The following is a 23,482-nucleotide window of genomic DNA, read 5'->3' as shown; positions in this document are numbered from 1 at the left end:
AAAGTGTAAATAAATAAAATAAACAGCCAACTTGGCTGTTTGTCGGCTTTCTCTTGCATAAATTGTTATAAGCTGGAAGAGTGGATTTAAAGATTTAATTTTATCCTTATAAAGTAAACAATGACATGTCAAGAGACATGAGGTTCAAAATAGCAAAAAGGAGTTTGTAGCCTGGACATAATTTAGCTGATTTAGGCCCTTGACCAACCTTTTTTTTCCTGAGTTTCAATTCCTGAATACCATAGACATATTCTGAGTTATGCATTCCTGCTTTTTGGTACTAAAATCTAGCGCTGTACCTTAGAACCTTTTGTGCCAGGATCTGAGCACCAATTAGCCAGTTTTGTGGCAGATAATTTTTAACGGAATAAGATAAAGTCGTTTCGAATCAATTTTTCTACGAATCCGTATCAATATCAAAGTCGTTTGGAATCAATGACATTTCATATTCATTTTTCCACGAATTCGTATCAATATTACTTTTTGCCTAATGAATGAATTAAGGTAAAATGTATTTAAATACACTTAAAAAGTTGCTGGAATTCGAATTCGTATCAATATTACTTTTTGCCTAATGAATGAATTAAGGTAAAATGTATTTAAATACACTTAAAAAGTTGTTGGAATTCGAATTCGTATCAATATTACTTTTTGCCTAATGAATGAATTAAGGTAAAATGTATTTCAATACACTTAAAAAGTTGTTGGTATAAATGTATACCAATTCAGTGTCCTTGGCATTTTACACAATCTGGTTGGCTTTTATCAAATGAATACAGCAGTGGTAATATAGCGGCTACCTGGCTTCATTGTCACCTTAAAGGAGCTACAACGACCTCCTTCTTGAACGTTAAATTTGCTTAACGCTTGTAGGTGACCATTCATTCCGGAACTGTCGAAGGATTTTATGGGTATTCAACAGTACAAAACGCCGAGCCGAACTACAGGTTTTTCGAGATTAAAAACACGTAGGCGAATTTAGTAATGGGTCGGTTGGTCATACAGAAAAGCACTGCCTTTTGTTTTTCATTTTCCTGGCGTTGGATTTTGTATGTTTGTGTGATAGGAGTGAGGTCGATTCACTGGTATATTCTCTTTTCAATCTCAGTTGATACTGAATTTAACAATATTTAGCTCGCTTCTTCGAAGCTCGGTAAATACCCTACCAGTTTTTACCTCGATTTCAGTGAATGATTTCCCGTTTCGAAGTTCAAATGGAGAATGGCCACGAGTTTTTAAAATTTAATTAGAAATTGGAGTCAAACTCCAAGAAAGATCACATTAACATTAGTCGGTTTTCCAAGTTTTAGGTTCTGTCGTTAGATTTCCGCCATGAAGAACGCTTTCAAAAAACGGAAAAATTGGAGACTTTGTATGGATTTAAGGGACAGGTCACACCCTGGTTGTATTACACAATGAAACATAACCAAACTTGGTAAACTTTCTAATTTTTATGTTATCTTTCTGGCGAATTCATTTCTTCATATGACGAAATTTTAACGATGTATAAACTAGGGACCAGTCTCGTTATGAACTTCGGAACGGGCAATTGAAACTTACACTAGCTACGATTTAGCATGAGGCATTACTAACAAAAACGAAATAGAAGAATGACCTAGGAAAGTGACTGAGAAATTTTTCGCCTGTGATCCAACTTCATTACGAGCCGTGCAAGTGTAGTTTCCATCCTCTTTGATTCGTACCGCTATCATCCCTTTTCCGTGAGCCAAGGTTGTGTTGTCTTTGAATACTGACACGTTGATAGGAGGGGTCCCTTCCGCTAAACACCATACAAAGTGACCTGGAACTGTGCCTACAACTGGTATGGGAATCATTACCCTCGGTTTATCTGTAAAGAGAGAAAAGATAAAAATCAAACTAATACCAAGCTATACTTTTTATCAAAATATACTACATGAAGACGTTAAAGGGCCACCGTCGACCACCTCCTCCTTCGGGCAGGCCCTATATCTGGGCTATTTACATAAATTACCATTCTCGGAAGTGAAATCGTTTATCTAATTAAATGGCTTCAATCACAGCTAATTAATTAACAGCTATATTTAAATGTTTCATTTCCCTTGATGTTTGTCAGGGTTTCTTGTGTTTAGTGTGGAAGTTTTCAAACGTACACCCTTAACGTACGCTGTCTACCAAGTAACCAGTTATGTTCTTTGGCCTCCTTATATAACTCCAACATCACCAGCACAAACCACACAATGGACAGTTAATATTGCTCAGTAGATTACCAAAACCAATCACCTTTAATTTGGGTTTTGCCATAATCACTGCTATGCATAAGCAATAACTGTTATAATGCTTCAGATAGACAAACAGGGGTAGTTTGTTACGAATAATGATAATAATAATAATAATAATAATAATAATAATAATAATAATAATAATAATAATAATAATAATAACAATAATAATAATAATAATAATAATAATAATAAAGACGACGATGATGATGATGATGATGATGATGATGATGATGATGATGATGATGATGATGATGATGATGCTAACAATAACAATAACAATAACAATAACAAAACCATGGTTCTGTGTGGGTAGGGGAGTAGAACGTGTAGGGAAGGGGACGGGTGATTGGTGATAGCAAATGTTTGGTGTGAAGTAAGTAAGCCATCGTAAAGAGGTACAAAAGCTGACGTTTTGAACGTTGGCCCTTTGTCAGAGCTATCAATGAATTGTGTGTTGTGTGTGGTTTATATATTGGACAGTGGAGCTGCGCTTTTGTTGGAAGCGAGTTTTTTTTTTTTAAGAACAATAATTAATTAGTTAATTACTTTTACTACAGAAATGCATTTCTCTTCAATACCAAAAACTCAAAAGAGGAAAGATACCTCCAGCTCATAATTTTACTGTTTAGTATAAACAAACAAAAAAACTCACCTTTTTTAGTCGAAAAATTGTAGGCCCCCTTAAAATTATGAACGGCCTTTGCACTTCCTGTTAGCTCCAGCAGCATGTAGCGACCACTTGACTGTACTTCAAAAGGTTTCCTTGTTCCATTGAAAACCCCTATCAAGAAGCTTTCGTTTGCGCTCAGAGCATCATAGATGTGGATTTGGCTTTGCATTTGCCATGTTGGTATATTGGAAAGCTGAAAAGTGTTGAATTTCAATCGGACATTGTAGCCACGTGGTGCTGTGATGCTCCATTTGCAGTCTTTGTAGCTTTCAGCTGAACTAGAACTGATGATACCACTAAGGGCCGTGACATTATAGGCACATGGGGTGGAATGCACAACTACAAAAGATATAATTGCTTCATAAATATCCTCAGCGAATAAGTATGGCTAATATTGCCACTCAAGAGTGTTCCTGCTACGTAAATACGGTTCCCTGTTAAAGGCTTTTCCGGTAATCGAGTTACTCTGTGCTTAACACAAGGGAACTTAAGCAACGACGACGGCAAAGGCAACGAGAACGCCACAAAACAATAGGTTTAATGAGAAAAAACAATCGCTCTGCACGTGCGTTATATGTTTTTGTACATTTCTTTGCCGTCATCAGCAAAACGACAGCGTGAAATGACCAAATTCAAGGTTTTGTGGAGAACGTGAGCACACGACTGTGAATTTTTCAGTTTCCTTCCTTACTTGAACGCTGTTCCTATCAATTTAGTTCCAGGATACTTCGGTCACATTGTAGAAGGTGAATCAATTGGAATAATCACGCAGTAATAGAAATTACGCGAAGTTATATTTTCAAGTGACGTTTTCGTTGCCGTTGCCGTCGTCGTTACTTAAGTTCCCTACTATTCAGCTTGGCGACGGGAACAGAAAGTATCCCTGCTGATTTTGAACATTCGTAATACCTGATACATGATAGTGAGGAAGCCATCACCAAGTCTTACACATTTTCGTAAATTTAGTATAACAATTTATTTTTTAAGTGGCGCGTCCCGAATTATATCTTAACCTTTTCACCCGCAGAGTCTACGCTCGAATGTCGGCTTTGGCGAAATGTTGTAAAATTCACGATTTTCGCCAAATTCACCATATTCGTCGAATTCGCCACCTCGCCGGTACCCTTCTTTTGATCACGAGCTTATTCGCTGAAATCTTCGCCCTTTTCGAAATGTCGTCAAATTTGCCCTTTTTGAAAATTCCCTTACTTATGCTTTTTATCGAAAATGATGGACAAATTTTGACAAATTTCCCATTTTATTATTGCATGCATTTCTGGACATGTCTCCTTAATGTGGTACTTTTGAAAACAAATGAAATTCTTTTCGTATTCCTTCGTCTATGGAACACGTCTCCATGACCGCCATTTTGTTGCCAAAGAAAAGACCCGAAAACAAAAGCAACACCTCTTCTGCAGCCTACATACCTTGATTCAAGGTAGGTCAATTTATGAAGCCTATAACTTGGTGCTGTTTTTCATAAACGATCAATGTACTCTAGTGTAAGGAGTGGTCGTAGTATTGGTTTTCAAATATCGTTTTACAAGTCAAATGGCAGTCTCGGCAAACCCCAAGTTCGCTTTGTTTGAATTTTCATTATAATGCCCAAATGATGGGCAAAAGTACTTAAGAACAATTTTCACTTAATATAAAGAAGAAACCTTACGTAATTACCAGTAGGGTTACGACAAAAAAACCGGCTCATTCTTGCTTTAAAAAGAAATGTTTTGTACTCTTATTTTCTCACTAGAGAAAAAAAAATACAATATCTTACCTTTTGAAACCCTCAATAAAACTATTCCCAAGAAAATTACTGTGAATGTCCAACCGTTCATCTCTGACACATCGATGATCACAATCTGCCTGTAAGCAGAACTGGAATCAGCTGCAAAGAAAAGAAATGAAATTATTCTAAAATTTTTAAAATTGTTGCTAAACCAAAGTTAAGCCAAGCTTGTTCTTTGCTCTTGTGAACACTTACATGAGCAAGATAAATTAAGTTTTATATTCGGGTTAAACATGTTACAATAGAATTCACTTCCTTTGAGATAAGTTTGACATGAAGTTCACCTTCGAGGCAGTGAATTCCACTTCCAAACTTTTCGTTACCCTCAGTAACCAATAGAAAGTGTGACTTTGCCATGTGTTTTCCCGAGAAATAACTAATGGGAAGACCAGGTTTTCATGGAATACGTGTATCTCAGAATATCCATTAAACAAATCTAAAAGCCAGAAAATATTGCTGTCTTCCTGCCTACCTTGGTGACAGCTTGAAAGTTTCAGAACCTAGAACAATTCCAGGTTGATAGTTAGCCAGCGAGACCGTAGGCCGAGTTGGCTAATTCCGTAAGATTGAGCGGGATAATTGTGTTATTATGCAACACATAGATAACGAAGCACACTTTTTATTACAGAAAAACTGGAGAAGATGTTTACTTTCCCACTTTTTTCCCCCAACACACGAAATTACGCAAATCGCAAGATATTTGTGGCGGCTTTAAGCAGAGACGACGACGCCGACGAAAACGAAACTTAAAAAAGTACCTTCGCGTCTTCTGATGATTTATACTCTCTCGGTTTGTGCAATATAGCCGAACTATCGAGGAGCTAACGTCGTAGGGGCGCCTTTAAAGTTCAGAGAGAAAAAGAAAAATTAATCATCATGCGTTCACGTTCTCCATAAAAGATTAAATTTGGTCATTTCGCGTTGTTGTTTTGCAGAGGACGACAAAGAAATGTACCAAAGTGTATAACGCACGTGCAGAGCCAGTGTTTTGCTAATTAAAACTATTTTTTTCTGAGGTTCTCGTTGACGTCGTCGTCGTCGCTGCTTAAGGTCCCTACACATTTGATCAATAGATGCTACAATGTGTTTAATGATAATCAAAACTAGATACATGCGCGCTAAACATGAACCAATTCTTAAACATGTGCGATCTTCTGATTTATCTCGCGTAAACGCTTTCCTCTTTTCCACGATGAAGGAAAATCAGACTTGCGATCGCAAAGTGACAGAACTACTTCCGCTTGTTTCCTTGGCAAATAAAGGACACAGCTGTCGGTCTTTTTCCGTGATAATTGCCTTACTCTGGTACTAATAGCTTTCCGCTCCGTTCTTTTACGTAAATAGACTTCCTTGCCTTCCTTCCCGTCTGCTATACATAATTTTAATCAATTCATGAAGTTAAACAATTCGGCGATATCATGAAAGTTTTATTTTTCTGATACATTTTCAGTTCATAATTGAAGACGCGGTCTATACAATACAGCACCGATACCTATTCGAATTTCCTTAACCCCTGTAGCGGAAATAAAATACTTTAAAAGCTGTTTGTAAGTTAAATAATTTGGCGTTGACTTTTCTGATACATTTGCAGTTCATAATTGAATCGCGGTCTATACAATACGGCGCCGATCTGTTTAATTTGCTGTAATTATTCGAATTTCCTCAACCCCTGGAGCGGAAATAAAATACTTTAAAAGCTGTTCGTAAGTTAAATAATTCGGCGTTGACTTTTCTGATACATTTGCAGTTCATAATTGAATCTCGGTCTGTATGATACAGCGCCCATCTGTTTAATTTGCTGTAATTATTCGAATTTTCTCAACCCCTGGAACGGAAATAAAATACTTTAAAAGCTGTTTGTAAAGTTTTACCTAATGTTGACTTTTCTCGCTAATTTTAACAGTGGGTGTTATATAAACGTTTATTTCGACATTTGTGCCTCACTATAAACGTTTCTCTCGATTTTCGTGTTCTCTGAGGAAATTTTTGTTTCTCAGTACTTCAGTATATATTTACTTGAACAAGCTTCATTCAATTATTTCTGCTACCTGCATACTATACCGCCATAAAACACATTACTTCTGAGACTTTAAAGGCCGATTTATATATACGCTTCAATTTTTCGGCCCCATTTGTTGGAGCACTTTATCGGTCATGTATTTTGACACCCCATATACGACCGATATCTCTGATCGTGAAATAAAAGTCGTTCGATTTCAGAAAACAGGTTGCAGTGCAACTGATTTGAATTAAATTTGAAACTCTCAAAGAAACCGCCATAGCAATCAAACTTCAAACGTAACATTCGTTCTCCGATTCCGTCAGGCTAGAATTGTGGTCCACAGTTTTTGAAATGGCTGTAGCAAGACATTTGACGGCCAACACACTAAATTTAACTGAGTTTTCGATGTGTGAGGCGATTGGGAACTGGTTAATCGTATCTAGCGAATTCGAGTCAGTATTCCAAAGCAAACTATAGTTTGAGTTGAAAGAAAAATTGAAAAATATTCCTTTATAAAGACATTTTCTTGTAAAATATTTAAAACCGAGGACTTTGGCTCTCGTTTCTTACACTTTATACATCTTCATTACAACAAACTTACCCGTTCCAGACGTCTATCGGAGTGTTGTGTTTAATGAGGCAAATCAAAGAAAGTTTAATCCCTTACTGAACATATAAACAAAGCACAACAGCGGACTCACTGGGAGACAAAGAACAGTTTTCTCCCGCAAAGGAAGTTTGTGAAGTGCCAAGCATTTGCGTAATATTGTGAAGATTTCCTAACAACCAGAAACCGTTGTCACGTTCGACAATCCAATTATTGGTCCATTGAGCAAATACATATAATTTAAAGGGAATCAGTGGATTCTGGTGTTTGTACGCACTTTAGGTACTCGCTTTCTCCAGAGAGATTAAAGGTAACAAGTTTACCTTAGATCTATGACTTATTCATTTTAATAGAAGCTTACTACCGCGACAACAATACTATTCTCGTCTACCAGTGACTCTTCAGTTAGACAATCCATACATATTGGAAAAAACTTGGCTATTAATCTTACACAAAAATTGCCCGAACCCTTAAATCTGTGATCGAAGCCATGCCAATTTCCTTTTTGGTTGTGAATAGAACGACCCTTTAAATGATTATTAAAAAGCAGGCTAAGTACTGTGCGCTCGGTTGATCAGCTTTGCGGACTGCACTCGTTTGAACACTTTTTCCTGTTTTAATGAACTTCGTCCTGTTTTTGTTCATTCTTGAGCCATAATGAAACTGTGCATTTATAATAATCAGTCAGCTAGAAACTATATCCACAAGTCTCCGTTATTGTAGTACAATTAAAGTCCTAAAAAAGCAGGGCTGTCTAACCCCAGTGCTAGCCTTTTCTCCACTTTTTGGGAGGTATATATTTTGTAGCGTTAATTTGGGGAAGACAAAAAAGCTTTCAGCAGCTGTTTATGATTTTCCTCCTACACATTTTCACGCGCAACATCTAAAACCCAGTCTTGATAGCCCGCGTCAACCAAAATGTTGAGATTTTTCATATAAAAATAGATTCACTGTTTTGTGAATTTTCTTCGGTATTGCAGTTTTTAAGCCCTGCTATTTTAACAATTTCTTTTTCAACTGATTTCAATCAATTTTGGTTCGAGTAGGGTGATTTTCTGGAGGTCAAAAAATCCAAGATAGCCGATACAATTTGGCGGTTATGCAAAATATTAACGATCACACGAAAACACGACGACAACGGCAACGAGAACTTCAAGAAAACGAAAACAATCATTCTGTACGCGATTTAAAACATAAGAAAATTTCTTTCACGTCCTCTGCAAGACAACAAAGAGAAATGAACAAATTCAATGTTTTAACGAGAACATAGCACACAACGGTAAATTTTTCTTTAACTTTCCGCAATCATTCTGCTGATTGTATTTCCTTCCTTTAATATGTTCCTGGATAAATTCGGCCACATTGTGCAAGTTGAACGAAGACGTTTTCTTTGCCGTGCTTTCGTGAGGTTCCTGATATCAACACCTGACTATCACATGTCTTGTAGTGGACACAATGGGTTGTTAAAATATGAACATTAGACAAGTTAATGTCTTCGATATGTGACCGAGCTAATGTAAAGGAAATTAATCTCCTTTCCTTTGTGTACCAGTATCACCAGAAAAAGTGTTATTTCTTGTTTTATAACAATCTTTAACAAATATTTTTTTGGTAAAATAGACATGAATTGTGATTATGTCAGCTAATGTACTTTCAAACATTTTCTTTACTCAATTTCGCCTGTAAATCGTTTGCTAAAACTAAACAATGGATGAGCTTTATTGTAACGTACCTTTTAAGTGCGTTTGTTGCTGCAAACCAGGCAAATATATTCTTTAATGGGTAGCCGGTATCGCCTCTAGTACGAAGTACTTTTGCATCTGTCTCCTGTCTGTGAGCAAATGGCCAGTCGTTGTATTTAGCCGGTTCACTTAATATCTTTTTCGGCTGTAGATTTCTCTTGATGCTTCCATAACAACGAGAAATTAGGCTGTCGAAGCCTCACATCAAACATTGTTTAAAGTAGGAAGGTTGTCCTAATTAAAAAAAAAAGAGTTTCCTATAAATTGAGAACTGAAATGGAGCCTTCCAAATTCTAAGGTTTCCATAAGGCATAAAAGGATCAACCCGGTATCTTTATTTGCATATATAATTTTTCGAATTTTGGGTTAGCCAACGCAAATGGAACCAAAATTACTTAATAAACGTTTTTTTTGTTAGACTTTATTACGTGGGGAGTTGCGCTCATTCGTTCATAAATGGGTAATTTTAGTAGTTGGCGTCAGTAACCTGAGAAAAACCTTCACATGAGACTTTTTTATACTCGCGGAAAAAGGCAGTTTTACAACGAGAAATTAGGCTGTCGAAGCCTCACGTGAAACATTGTTTAAAGTAGGAAGGTTGCCCTAATTAAAATAAAAGAGCATCATAATTGAGAACTGAAATGGAGCCTTCCAAAGGTTTCCAGAAGGCATAAAAGGATCAACCCGGTATCTTTATTTGCATAATTTTTCGAATTTTGGTTTAACCAACGCAAATGGAAACAAAATTACTTAATAAACGTTTTTTTGTTAGACTTTATTACGTGTGGAGTTGCGCGCATACGTTCATAAATTGGGTAATTTTAACAGTTGGCGACAGTAACCTGAGAAAAACCTTCACATGAGACTTTTTTATACTCGCGGAAAAAGGCAGTTTACGACATAAGCTTTTTTTAAAGGAGGAACTTTATTTAATGACGTCTTCATCCGCATGTAGAGCAAGAATTCTACGCAATATCAACTTCCGCACCATGTCTGATAGTTCAAATGGTGGGTGTAATCAACTTTTTCCCCCAAAAATAGTCGTACACCAACAGAACATGCACATTCAGCTTTACCACTGTGTTCGTGGGCGAATAGGCCAAACATGGTATAAATCAATCGTGAAAAACAAAATGCCGTACTAGGGCAAAATTTTCATCTGCAGAAAATTTTGAAAAATACGCAATACAAATTAAACGAGGAAATTTAAAGATATCAAATTTCTGTTTATTTCAAAGCGGCCATGATGTTCAGCTGGCATGCTAATAAATGTGATATTTCCCTTTCGTTTAGCAGATAAGTTTTGTTTGCTCCAAACGCTATATTAATTGAATTTTGCTCGAATAAAGTTTCAACTGAACTTCGGTCGTTCAAATTAAGGGGCTCCCAATCGTTGTGGTTACTGCGTTTCCCTGGAGACTACACAACTTAAGTGTTTCGGACCAAACTAAGAGGAGAGAAAGACGAAGCCCGATCATTCGGGAACAAGGATTGTGGAAAATAAATGCAGATGGTGTCGTTCGCGTTGATTTTCCGACTACTCTATTTTAAATCCAGGTTAGGTCTAGTAGAAAATACACCGAATAACAACTGACGAATTCGAAAAAAACCTTGCAAACGTAGACATTAGTGTAAGCAAGAAAACAGTACAGAAAAAGTAAAGTAATATTTTGGTGCTGACTGGAGAACAATTACGAAACGATCATTGTGGAGAACAAACAATGCGCTAAACATAACGAGCGCAATGGGCGACTTTACACCACTCTCGATGCTAAGTAAACTTTAGAAAAGGGCAAGTCAAGTTATACTCTAATTGCTTTCTTAGCCAATCCGACGAAGGCAAGTCTGAAATCGATGTGACAACTCGCGATCATCGAACGCGCTACCTACTCTTTGAATATTACTAGTTTTTTTTTTTTTTTTTTAAACTAGGATCAAGGGTTGTTCCTTGGAGTAACTGCGCATTTGGACTCACCGGAACGAGATCGCACCTCACTTTGCGATTATTTTCAATCGAGGAGAACAGCAGAGTTAAAATGCGCAAAAAAGAATGGGACGTGCAACATTGGCGAATCAGAGAACGACGATGTTTTTGAAGTATTATTTGTCGCGAAATTCTTGTTCTTCGGGAAAACGATGGTCGCACTTAGTAGCTAACTTATTTATTTTGATATATCTAGTTCTTTGCAAGAACAACCGAAGACAATTTAATGGTCGCAGTTCATTGGGCCGGAATGGTTCATATACTATGGCTGCTAAGCCAATCAAATCTCTGGAATTGCTATGTACAATGATCCAGTTTTAAATAAGTCGCCGTTATAGCGAGGTGTTTGTATTAGCCCATGGCTCCAATGTACAAGACTTCCAGCCCATTTCATTGACGTGTGTAAACTTGGGCTTCCCCCAGCAAGATTCATCAGCTGTAATTTCCTATGAACAAAGAAAATTCACAGATCTTGTTTTCTCTGTGGATGTTTTTATAATCCATGATATTTCACGAAGCTCTAGCCTAACCAAACTATTCTTGGCAACAACTTAGTCGCTAAACCCAAATAACAGCATTCCATACCCATCCATTCAGTGATAGTTTTCTTTTTGCTAATCCAACCGGTAGAGCTCACTTTGTTAACAGAAATATAATTACGCCAAGGTGGCTGATTCATGTGGTACTTCACTTGATCACACTGAACTGTCACCGGTTAGAAAATAGATTGCTTAATTCACTCGGACTGAAAGTCTGGTACTCAAGTAGACCCCAAGCAATCGTACATTTTCCCTCAGATTACGTGAGCAAAGTGACAGTAAAATTATAAATTAGAAAAGTGAACGAGGAGCGATTGGGAAGAGGGAGGAAAAAGTACGACTATTTCTTCCTCCCCTCCATGCCCGCGTTTCTCGCGGCCTCACCGCTCGCTAGATCCATCGCGCGCTACAGAACTTAGGAGAACACGGAGACTGCTCGCAGTCTGGTACCCAAGTTGACCGCTGAGTAACTGCCAAAAAGAGTAACATGATTGATCCCAAGTCAATGTATTTTGTGACCTGTTTTACTAACATGCCTCGACAAATTCTTACCGACATTATCAACATGATATTAGGAAGACAACACTTGCATATGACGGGCAGTGTGCTCGCGTTAGCTCACTCATAATTATAAAGGAAGCTGATTTGGATTTAACGTTGACTTCAAACTATTTCAAATTTAGATGATTGAAAGAGCAGTATTCAACCTTGTATAGACACATTCATAGCACACATACCGCGCTCTCTATGAACTGTCAGCATGTTATTTCGCTGGTCTTGTGTGATCTCCAATAAGTGCATGTTTTAATTTGACGCTAGGGAGTTTAAGCAGCGACGACGGCAACGGCAACGAAAACGTCACCTGAAAATACAACTTTGTTTCATTTGTGCTACTTCGCGACTATTTCAACTCGCTCAACTTCTAAAGAAACGGCGAACTATCCAAGAACCAAATTGGTAGGAGTGGCGTTCAAGTTAAAAAAGAAAATGAAAAATTCACCGTCGTGTGCTCAAGTTCTCCAAAAAACCTAGAATTTGGTCATTTCACGTTGTTGTTTTGCAGAGGACGGCAAAGAAATGTTCCAAAATATAAAACGCACGTGCAGAGAGATTGTTTTTCCTTATTAAACCTATTGTTTTGTGGCGCTGTCGTTGTTGTCGCCGTCGTCGTTGCTTAAGCTCCCTAGTTGTCAGTCTCTTCACCCTCTGGCGAGGATACAGTTGTATGTGCGGAAGCTGGAACTGCTCTTGATAAGCTCTCAGATCTGATTTGTCAAACAGAAGCGAAGAGAACTCTGTAATTGGTCCAACTCTGTATACTTTTGTCTGGGAACACTAATGTTTATTATGTACAGAGTAATATGTCAAAGACGAGGAAGAGTATTCCATCCGATTTCCAAAAACCGAGAAATGGGTTGGAAAGACGTGGCCCAGCAGAGTGGAAGAGTATTTCAACAGATTTCCAAAAAACCGAGAAGTGGTTTGAAAAATCGAGGTGCAGCCAAGATTTTTAAACCAACTTCGAGCTGTTTGTAAATCGGATAAAACACTCTTTCAAGTGTGTGATATACACGTACTGTAGCTTCCCAAACAATGTTTTTAAAAAAAAACATGGTTCCGTACACTGGGATGAAACTGCCTGTTAAATGTTTTCATAAAAATACGTAATGAAACAGGGCACTTACCAGCACATGAAAAAGTTACTTGTCACCAAAACTCTTAGAAATGCCATTTTATTTGTAGCCTCTAGGATACATCTGATTTAGTCTATAATTTATTTCTTTGCTGTCCACATCAGATAGGATTAAATGTAAATGTCCATATATACAGTGTAGTTGCATCAGCTGCAGGTAAATGTAAGGGAAAAGTAGCACGACTGGAAGGACTTCACTGTACAAACACGGGACGGCTCCATAGCAGAAGTGCCGGCCAAATAAAAATGTCTGCTGTGCACGCACTAGCAGTATTGAGCTGTTTTCAATTCAGTGTCGAAAGTTATTACGCATTTGCTTTGGTTTTGTTTTATTGCGATCTGTGTTTGCTTAAGCCTGGTTTACACGTACGACGCAAGCATAAGCATAAGCACAAGGATGTTTACACGTACGATAAGCATAAGGTGACATACGCAAGCACAGAAGCATAAAAATTTGGCGCAATCGCACGGCCGGGCTGCATTTTGGCGCGAGATTTGATTCCAACATGGCGGAAAATGGCAACGCATGAGTAACTAGAATGTACGCTGACAACTTGTCACTGTTTTTCAGTTTCCTTTTCTTGCGCTTGTGCTTATGTTTGTGTTGTACCGGTTTACTGGATTTAGACGTACGACGCAACAACGCAAGCGCAAGCACAAGCAAACGAGAATGGAAATCGTTCCATTCTCTATCTTGTGCTTGTGCTTATGTTTGCGTCGTTGCGTCGTACGTGTTAACCGGAACGACGCAAGCATCAACACAAGCGCAAGCACAAAGCGTTTATGCTTGCGTCGCACCGGTATACACGTAGGTTTCTTGTGCTTATGCTTGCGTCGTACGTGTAAACCAGGCTTTAGCAAAACTCGCCCCATTTTCTCAACCAATAAGAAACAGAACCAAAACCAATCGTGATTTAGTCGCACGCGTTTTCCCGCGCTTTACGGCTGTTACATCCGGGCATTTGTCCTGAGTTCTGAGTGGTTCGTTGTACACAGTAATAACTTTGGTTTTGGTTTTACGATACTAAATTGAAAACCGTTCTATCACATGATAATTACGTCCATCCAGTGCTATCCATGATCTTTAATCCTTGGTGCAGATAGCAGTGCTAATCTGGCACTGGGCTGAGTGGCATTGATAAGTCAATCCAAGTCTGCTCTTCTCAGTCTTTTGTTTATGGAAGACCAACAGCACATTGCCAGTACAAGGTATCTCAATATATGCGAATGTTTCACAAATAAGCCATCGTTATTGATTTTATATTCTGCTGATTGGCAACTGTGCAAAAAACAGTTGATGTACAGGTGTAGAATATTTTGTCAGATCACTCAAAATGTCTCTTGTTAGTTATTAACAAAAAACAGTCAACTCCCTTTCTTTCGGACAACCTCGGGACCGCGAGTTAGTGTCCTTAATAGCGAGAGTCCGCAATAGCGGGAATTTATTTCAGTCAAACGTCTGTACTTTACTTTTAACGGGGATTTAGCTGCTGTCCGTATTATCGGGGTGTCCATAATAGCGAGATGTCCTCAAGGCGAGAGCTAGTTGACTGTAATCCTTGTGAAGTACCAAGCCAGTAGTCTTTGATTCCACACCACCTTGAAACACTCCACGGTTAACATACATGTAAGCAGTGGTCTAATTCCGGGAGTTGAAGGTCATTACCATATATTAATTCATAGCCCTGTAGCTTCAAGTCATGAAGGACTTCTAGAATATGTACAGTGAGCCATCCTCAGGTCCAACATATCCAATAATGATAAGAATGAGGTCCACAAGGGTCCACACTCCTAGGCCCCCAAAACTGAAGAGCTTTCCAAGGCCCTCTCTCCAGTGTCCCAAGTAAAAACGATCCACACCAAAACCTCCAAGCGTCAAGCTGCAGATTGACAAAGAGAGGAACGGATGTTGAGGACAATAAAAAAACAAAAAGAAAAACAACAAAAAGAAAACAACAACAACAATAACAACAAAACAGAACATTACTTCCAGAACTGATAAAAAAAGCTTATGGTTTTACAAAACTGTGATTTCAATATGGCATTCCTTACAGTGTAACTACAATAAAGAATTATGGGCCCAGTCAAAGCCCAATTAAGCTAATCCTGGATTAACGTGAACTTTGATTGGAGTTTAATAACTAATTTCATAAAAAATTTTCCAAAAGATTTTTGCCATCAGTTTTGACGTAAACTTTTCTTTAACATTAGCTTGAAATATTAGCAATTAAAAACATTTTTAGTGAGCGAGCAGAAAACTTCGATTAACATTTAATCATGGATAAGCCTTAATCGGCTTTTGAACAACCGAATCCTGGAGAACAAAGATTTATCCGTTGGAGTTATTGTTCTTATAAAGCACTCACCAACACTCCCAGTTTCTAAATGGTCGGAGCAAATGGTAAATGAGATAATTAACTCTGGTAGTGTATGTTAAAGTGCTGAGTTGAAGTCATGAATCTAAAACCGAGCATTGAAGGGGAAGTGTCATGCGAATTTGATGTCATTTCAAAACCCAAAAATGTTTGCTTGTCAACCGAAACAACAAAAAACCTAATTTTCTAGTTTTATTATAAATTATCACCCCAGTGCAATAAAACTATCGATAAGTGCCTCTGGTCAGAGACAGAGTAAGCCGGTATGGATTGAAACTTGAAAAATGTTAGGCTAACGTTTTCGCATTTTTGTTTCCAGAATGCGCTAGAGCAGATCACGAGTTGTTCCTTTCAAGAATTGAGTTGATTTCTTTCCTCTTGTTGTTCTAGAATTATTTTGTAGCTATGTGAAGGTCTTTACTTCACCATTTTTAACAAAAGTAGTCAAAAACCCCATGACACGTCCCCATTAACCCCAGGAAGGAAACAGGAAACCTCACGAGGCAAAGAAAAAAAAAAAAAAAGAAAGAAAGAAAAAAAAATTTTACACCTCAGTGGCTGGGAATCAGACCCAGGACTTTTGGATTCAATCAACTACTGTGCTCTACTGACCGAGCTACAAGGCCAGACAGGAGCAAGTCGTGAATGATAAAGATGGTTATTCACATGGCAATGTACATACCTTAGTAAAACTGCAGTTGACCATCGATATCCTGATGTCCAATTACATAACAGCAACTTTGGAAATGTACGGTTACCTTTAGTTGGTAAAATGAACACAATAACTTAAACCATCATGGCTGTAATAGGTGCTTTTGTGTTTAAAAAAGAACGCTAAAAGAGTTTCTAGTGTTAGTTAGATCTCAGTTATCAATGTTAATTTCCTTCATTATAACTTTTTAAAAGTTTCTGAAGCAGCACTGACCCTATTTAACAAAATCTAGTTTGTTGGTCACCTATTCCTGATTTTTGTTTCAAAGCCATTAATTTGGTACATGTTTCAGTCTACTTGTATATATCAATAATAATCCATCAAATAATTTTGCTTGTCAGTGTTTGATCAGAATGCATTCGGTGACACCATGCTACATGTACATGTACAGTGTATCTTCCAACTAAAACTGAGACTTAAATATGTATCATTACTAAAATGCAAAAACAATGCAAGACTCTATCACTAGATTTGAACCAAACCCTGGGTTCGTGTAAAGTTTCAGAGTAGATAATGGCTACCAAATCTAGATATACGTACATGTACCAGTCATGAATGTAGGTGGCTAATAGGCCCTGTTTAGATGCCAAACTTTCCCTGAGCTGAACTAAACTGTTTACAGTCCTACATGTACATTCCTGTGCGATTGTTGGGATCATAATTATGCTTCAATAGAAATATGGCCATCTTGGTTTTCAATGGCGAATGCAACCTGGGGAGAGCACCAAAACTACTCACTCCTCTTCCCACCAAGCTATACAGCCACCCCACCCCCCCCCCCCTCCTTGGTTCTTTTGGCGCTCCCTCCAAGTTATGCGCTAGCCTTTCCAAATGAAGATGGTGCAGTTTCATTAAAACATACAGCTCTACATGTACGATCTTCATCATCATCATTTATTTCCCTTAATAAAAAAAAAAAAAAGAAAAAAAAGAAATCATTCAATTTACAAGTCAAGGAAATGGCAAGGAGACCTCAAGAAACCATCAGGCTTATAAGAGATGCCACCTCGGCCGTCATTAATAAATAGAAAATATGGTGCTGCATAAGTGCGGCTTGGTCAATTCATGATTTTACAGATACATGTAGATATAAAAACTGCAACTTATGGGTACATTTTTTCCTTAAAGGTGAAAAAACTAGATGAAGAGGTAATTCACATTGGGAGAGAGTTCCAGATTTGAAACAACTTTCATCTTGACAATCACATGAGAAAATGGGGATTGGAAACAATCTAGAGCTGAATCTAAATTACCTTAAATTACATAGTTTACATGAAATGTTTGTCATCTGAATCAAAATGTGAATGATTGATTATTTGAACTTGGTAATGGCTCAGCTAGTACCCTGCGAGTATCTAGGAAGATCGAAGGGCCTCTGCTCGCAGGGTACTTAGCTAGGAATTTCGGCTGTGGAATGGCTTTGAAACAACTTTGATTCAGATGTCAAATTTTTTATAAGCCTAATGCATGAATTATTCTAATGAATTTCTGAACAATATGATAATAGCACTGCTGATTGGCAAAAAGTCCTAGCATGATGGGCCATGCATACTTGTTATAATTTTGTTTATTTTGTTATTTTTTATAAATTACATTTGGCACATGAAAAGTTTGGCATCTGAATCAACACAGGGCCTTAGCAAATGAGTGCTTCATATACAGGTTTAATTATTAAACACTTAAAACAAGCCTTTTACAAAACTACGTGGCTCTGAAACTCTGAAGAAGCTGTTTTTTAGCCAACTATCAGCAGCTTGTAATTATGAGAAACCTGAAAACCCTTTTTTCCGTTTTTATGCCCGCTGTATGCTGTCATAGGTTGCACTACTTTACTTCTTTAGAACGGTGCCTATTAATAAAGAAGTATTTTTGTTTTGTTTATGACTATGCGGGGAAAGCAGATCTTAGCATACTGGACTGTTGAAATCCAAAAAGAAAACTGGGGGTAACCAAGCCTTTTTTAGAGATAATGAAGCACTAATAATAACTCTAAAAAACAGTACATGAAATACAAAGCAATGTATGGCATTTTATTTTCCATATTGAAGCTAATTAGTTATCTCTGAAAAATGCATGGTCACCCCAAAGTTTCTTTTTGGATATCAAGCAAGAGCTCTTGCTACATGTAAGTTCTGCTTTCTCAAATAGTTGTAAACCGTGCAAAATATCCCTGTATTAGTAGGCACCACCCATAGGAAACCCGAGTATCTCGAGATACGCAGAACAATTAGCTCTAATGACTGCATGTAATCTGAGGGTGGGACAATAGTGATAGTAATGAATGTCGTCAACACTCTCATACAGTGTATTGAAAAAACTTTCATGAATCATTGGACATGTAGCTGTGTTGATGGAATTCTACTACATTAAAAAACAAACAAGTTGCATAGTACTCACCTAAGCAAAGAATATTATCCTTTACAGTGCAGTTAGTTTGGTATCTCTGTCTTGGACTAGTCACCACCTATGTCCATTAATAATAAAGTGGGTGAGTCAGCAATTAAAGTTTCACAGCTTTCAATTTTCTTTCAATGCAAATCTTTGGTGACCAATGCATCAATCAATGGCTTCCACCTAGGGGCCACCCCTCGGGACCCACGGAAACCTGGGGGCATTTGTCGAGATTGCCAGATATTTTTCGCCAAAGGGTGTGGGGGAAAATATCACTATTGTATAGAGATTGCATACCAGGGGGCAGACCCTGGGGATTCGCTGGTCAGCAGGGACCACTGTGCTTTTTGTGGCACCATGGCCCCTGTGTCAAGATCTCCAAAGAGAAGACAAAGAAGCTCCATTCCTTTATTTGCTTCAAGTACAAGGATCTGTAGTTAATTATACCATTTGATAACAGTCCTGTAGAGTTCCTACTACTGTAATTTTAAAACTTAGGGGTCCATGGGAACTCCAGCCACCTAAAATTGAGGGCCCTTTTCTATTTTGAGGAGTCCAATCCTGGGTAGTACCCAATTCACCAAATTTCATGTGCATCCCAGGAACTCACAGCACTCAAAAACCATAGTTTTTGCATAATTTGTATGTCTTTTCTCCATTTTTAGAAAGAAAAAGAAAAGAAAGTAAAAAACTTTATTTACCGAGGGTAAAATACATTATTACCGATAACCCAGTACAGTCAACTCTCTTAAAGCGACCACTTCTCGTAAGCGACCACCTCCTGTAAGCGACCACTTCGTAAACAACTGTTTTGTTTCTCAGTTAAATACTGTTTCAGGAGCTCTCTCGTAAGCGACCACCACTCAAATTTCTAAGGGACCGCGACTACTTTTTATGCCAAAAATTTGACATATTCTTTTGTTTTCTGTTTCTGGTAAGCGACCACCCAACATATTCGCATATGATCTGAGTAAAAAATTACTCAGAAGTAACAAAAGTTCAATTTTTAATGACGCTACCCCGGACAACTGACAGTTTATAGACAGAGAAGATTACTATAATTAGATTTGTAGGTAAATGGGAATTGTTTCAGTGATCTCTTCTAAAATGTTACACAAAGATTCGTCAGAAGAATGAATAGATGTGAAAAATCAAATAAATTAGTTTCTATTTGCCTAACTTTAGCTGCTAGGGTAATATTTTTAATTCATCAGTCTAGCATTAGGCTTATTTTGTTGATCTTTCTTGTAAGCGACCACCTCCCGTAAGCGACCACTTTGTCGTGCACCAAGGGTGGTCGCTTACGAGAGAGTTGACTGTATTTTACATAACGGCCCTCAAAACCTTAAAAGAAAGTTAAAAAAATATACAATACAACTAGTTATTAATTTTGGTCAAGTGGAACGGCAACTGCCTTGAAACTTTAAATGAGGGTCTAAGCACAGCAAATAGCTGGTCTGGTGCATTAACAAGAACACTGGTCCTTATTGTTGCATCCTGTGGGCAGGTGATTTGTCAGAATTCCTCTGCCCTATACCTGAGGGGATTTGATAAGGTTTGAAAGGGCGTTTAGATAAATCTCCCAGGGTCCCCGGGGATGGGTCCCAAGGGGAGCCGCTGATTGATGCACAATACCCATTTACATTTCTATAAACTTCTGACAACCATGACTGAAAGAAAGAAATTGTGCTGGTCTGAAAAAGTTTTTTCCGAATTGATTGGTGATATTGGAATTCTGTGAAAAATTAGAAATATTTTCAATTTTCTTGAATATCAAGCATAAAAATGCAAAAACTTGGTTTGTCTTTCATTTTGTTTTGCTAGAAAACATAAAACAAACATTCTGGATCACGGAAAAATTTGTTTTAAAAGAGAGTAGTATGCAATACTAAATAATGTACAATGTATGTGACTGTAAGGAAAACAATAATTAATATAATTCTCAAAAATTTTCTACTGTAAGATCTAGACGTAAGCTCTTATGCACAAAGCATGTAAATTTGTTCATGTAAATTATGCATGCACACCAAAATTATGGGGAAAACTGCCTAAAAATATAAGATAGGCCAAAAGTTTGAACAACTTAAAAATCCCTATAAGAAAGTTTGATGCCTGAGCTCTCTGTTGGACAACGAATGCATGCGTTGTTCTTGCCACTCATCTATCTAGTTAATTGTCAAATAAATAATTTTTAGTGTTAATTAATGATAATTGATTATTAGGTTTCCTTAACTTGACTTACTGCAATCTTAATTGAATAGATTTTACCTTATATTTTTTTTAGAGATAAACTAACAACCGAGTTAGGAACCAAGTTGGGAACCGAGTTAGGAGTTGGCAAGCGAGTTAAACAAACTTGAGACTATTTGGTTATTGATTTGAGACAAGTTTTTGGCTGTTTGTTGTTGTTGTTGTTGTTTTTCAAGGTAAATCGTGTTTGTATTAGCCTAGCATCAGTTCCGATCAGCACTTTACCTCTAAACTATGGGCTTCGCCTGGTTAGAAATAGAATGCCCTATTTGAAGTTGAACCAAGAATTTTGAAGTCAGTCAGGTTATAGTCGGGATGACCACTCATTGCTCAACAACTTCCTTGTAATAACTTTGTTTTAATCGATTTAACAATGAATCAATGAAGCACTTTACAACCAATCTTAAACCATGTTTTTCTAAGACTAAAGTTCAAATGTGAACGAGAGGGGCACGAGAAAGAGCGGAAAAGATATTGCGAGCCCCGAAAAGAAAAAGACCGCTACGCAGCCTAATTGTGTAGCCTCTGTTGGCGTTTTTATCCACTCCCGCTCCTCTCTCCTCTCCTTTAGTCCTTTTCGAACCCCCATTAGGTTTCGCGTGCCCCACATGCACTGTCGCGGAAAGAAAGGTTTGCTGAATTCAAAGGAAACAAGCAAGTCATTAAGCGATTTTAGGCTATTAATATGTACTTGAAATCTGGATCGTGGCAAATCTCAGAAATCGAAATTAATTTTAAGTCATGCAATGGTCTCAACCTCAGGTTTTCACAGGCTCATGATGTCAGGAAAACTCGAGTGGTCAAATACATAGTTGTTTATCGCCACTTTTAATAGAGCCGCTGATCAAAAGAAGTATTGCCAATACGAACAATTCGAACACAATTTGGATGATTTTTGTCCGAGATATTGTTGAGCGAAGGTCTTTAATTTTAGCCGTGAATAATTTATTGTATTTTATCGTGTTTTGGACCCCAAGTCAAGAAAACGCAACAGCTACAAACCCTTGAGAGAGATCCTGTGGTGTGCCTTTAAAAGCTTGACTTCGATAGATTGAAAATCGCAGTGAACAAATATGAAGGCGAGATACGGGCCCGAGGCGTTCCTGGAAAGTTGGTTATGCTGTTTTCAGCCTTCGGCCATACTGTCCTGTCGGCGATGAAATACATGAATCCGTTTTTATCTCCAAAACGTACGGTGTTAATGGGTTTCGATCTACCTGAAAATTGCTGTGTTTCTGAACCACTATGGTGACTTTCAGGAATGAACCTGGTAAAATCAAACATGATCGCGTGGAAGTGTGGCCAGCTGAGGTGAAAGACGGCGACTTAAGAAATTTACTACATAAAATAGAAGGTTTAGTGAGCTACAGGAGAGCTAAAATCACAGTCTAAAAATGTACGGTGTTTACGTTCTGGTGTAGATATAATATTCATACAGTGGGATTATGGACACTTTCTACTGATGCATTCCGACCTGGCAACTATTACAGGTACGCAAGAAGTTTTTCTCTCCCCAGATGAAAGAAAAAGCCAATCGGTACATATATATCTAATCGATACATGGGTTCCTAACTCGGTTCCCAACTTGGTTCCTAACTCGGTTCTTAACTCGAAAGATAGGTATCCTCATTTTTTTAGTCTCCCAAATTAGTAGGGCACTTGACTGCTCGGCTATTAAGATTTGAGACTCAAATAAAGTTGTTATTATTATGTTATTAAGCTTATTAAATTACTGTATACACAATGTATGTTTACTGAAAGTTGTTCCTTACCTCGCAGCCAGATTGTTCCTTGCAAGTGTAATCCTTTGGATCCGTTTGATAGCAGTATCTACAATTCATAGTTCTACTAAAATTGTGAGGTCCCTATATTGGAATAAAAAGGAGCACAAGGTTCAGTTGAAATCAAACATTCAATCCAAAGGAACACAGAAGAATGTCTACTAGACTTCGAATTCATAATGATGTGTTAAATGATTCGTAATTAATGATTCGATTCATAATGATTCGTTCAAAACTGACATTGTAAATATTCTTACCAAGCAATTGACAGAGGTACTAATTGGACTGCATTTTACTTCAACATCTTCCCCGTAAGTGCACGATGTACTGAAATTACACTTAATACAAGAGGCGCCGAGATCGCTGCATTTCACTCCGTCAGGGCATTGAAAATCTGACGAGTCGACAGTATTCACTGGTGAACTGCTGGTTGGTGTTGCTTTTGTGGGTGCTAAAGATGACGAAACTTTCACAGACTGAGAGCTCGAGGCTGTAATTTGAATAGTTGAAGTAGCTTTGGTGTTCGATTGTGCTGTACATCTGTCACGAAAAGCAAAAATAACCACAAAAGCGATTGTATACATACAACGTAGAAGTTCCGCCATGTTTTTTTGTTTTTCGTGTGAAACTGAAAAGGTCTGGGCACCAGCTACTAGTCTTCGATCGCGCGACACCCACGTGACGTT

The 23,482-nt window shown here is 37.8% G+C and overlaps 2 protein-coding genes across 28 annotated transcripts in view; both read right to left on the bottom strand.

Annotated features, from left to right (window-relative positions):
• LOC146461173 (uncharacterized) overlaps positions 1–9,257 on the bottom strand; it is a 49,225-nt gene extending 39,968 nt beyond the window's left edge. For 25 of the 27 annotated variants that reach the window (XM_085087206.1, XM_085087211.1, XM_085087215.1 and 22 more), the window contains exons 1-4: positions 9,062–9,257; positions 4,709–4,819; positions 2,917–3,273; positions 1,616–1,849 (exon numbers count right to left, since the gene is read on the bottom strand). In XM_085087206.1, the coding sequence (XP_084943332.1) occupies positions 1,616–1,849; positions 2,917–3,273; positions 4,709–4,769 (652 nt within the window). In that variant the 5' untranslated portion in view covers positions 4,770–4,819; positions 9,062–9,257. The remainder of the gene's footprint in view (positions 1–1,615; positions 1,850–2,916; positions 3,274–4,708; positions 4,820–9,061) is intronic. The other 2 variants (XM_085087234.1, XM_085087235.1) reach the window with 1 other exon arrangement.
• Positions 9,258–13,311: 4,054 nt separating this feature from the next.
• On the bottom strand, positions 13,312–23,436 carry LOC146461172 (TM2 domain-containing protein 3-like). Its single transcript, XM_085087060.1, has 5 exons — positions 23,054–23,436; positions 22,788–22,880; positions 18,772–18,838; positions 16,345–16,420; positions 13,312–15,167 (listed from the first exon to the last, which is right to left on the bottom strand). Exons 1-5 carry the CDS (start codon positions 23,399–23,401, stop codon positions 14,999–15,001), a joined length of 753 nt encoding a protein of 250 aa, XP_084943186.1. The 5' UTR covers positions 23,402–23,436; the 3' UTR covers positions 13,312–14,998.
• Positions 23,437–23,482: the final 46 nt, after the last annotated feature.

This window comes from Pavona decussata, unplaced genomic scaffold (genome assembly GCF_977016875.1).
Source record: "Pavona decussata unplaced genomic scaffold, jaPavDecu1.1 SCAFFOLD_201, whole genome shotgun sequence".
NCBI lineage: Eukaryota > Metazoa > Cnidaria > Anthozoa > Scleractinia > Agariciidae > Pavona > Pavona decussata.
Note: the sequence above shows the minus strand (reverse complement) of the source record. Positions and strands in the feature narration are given on the sequence as shown.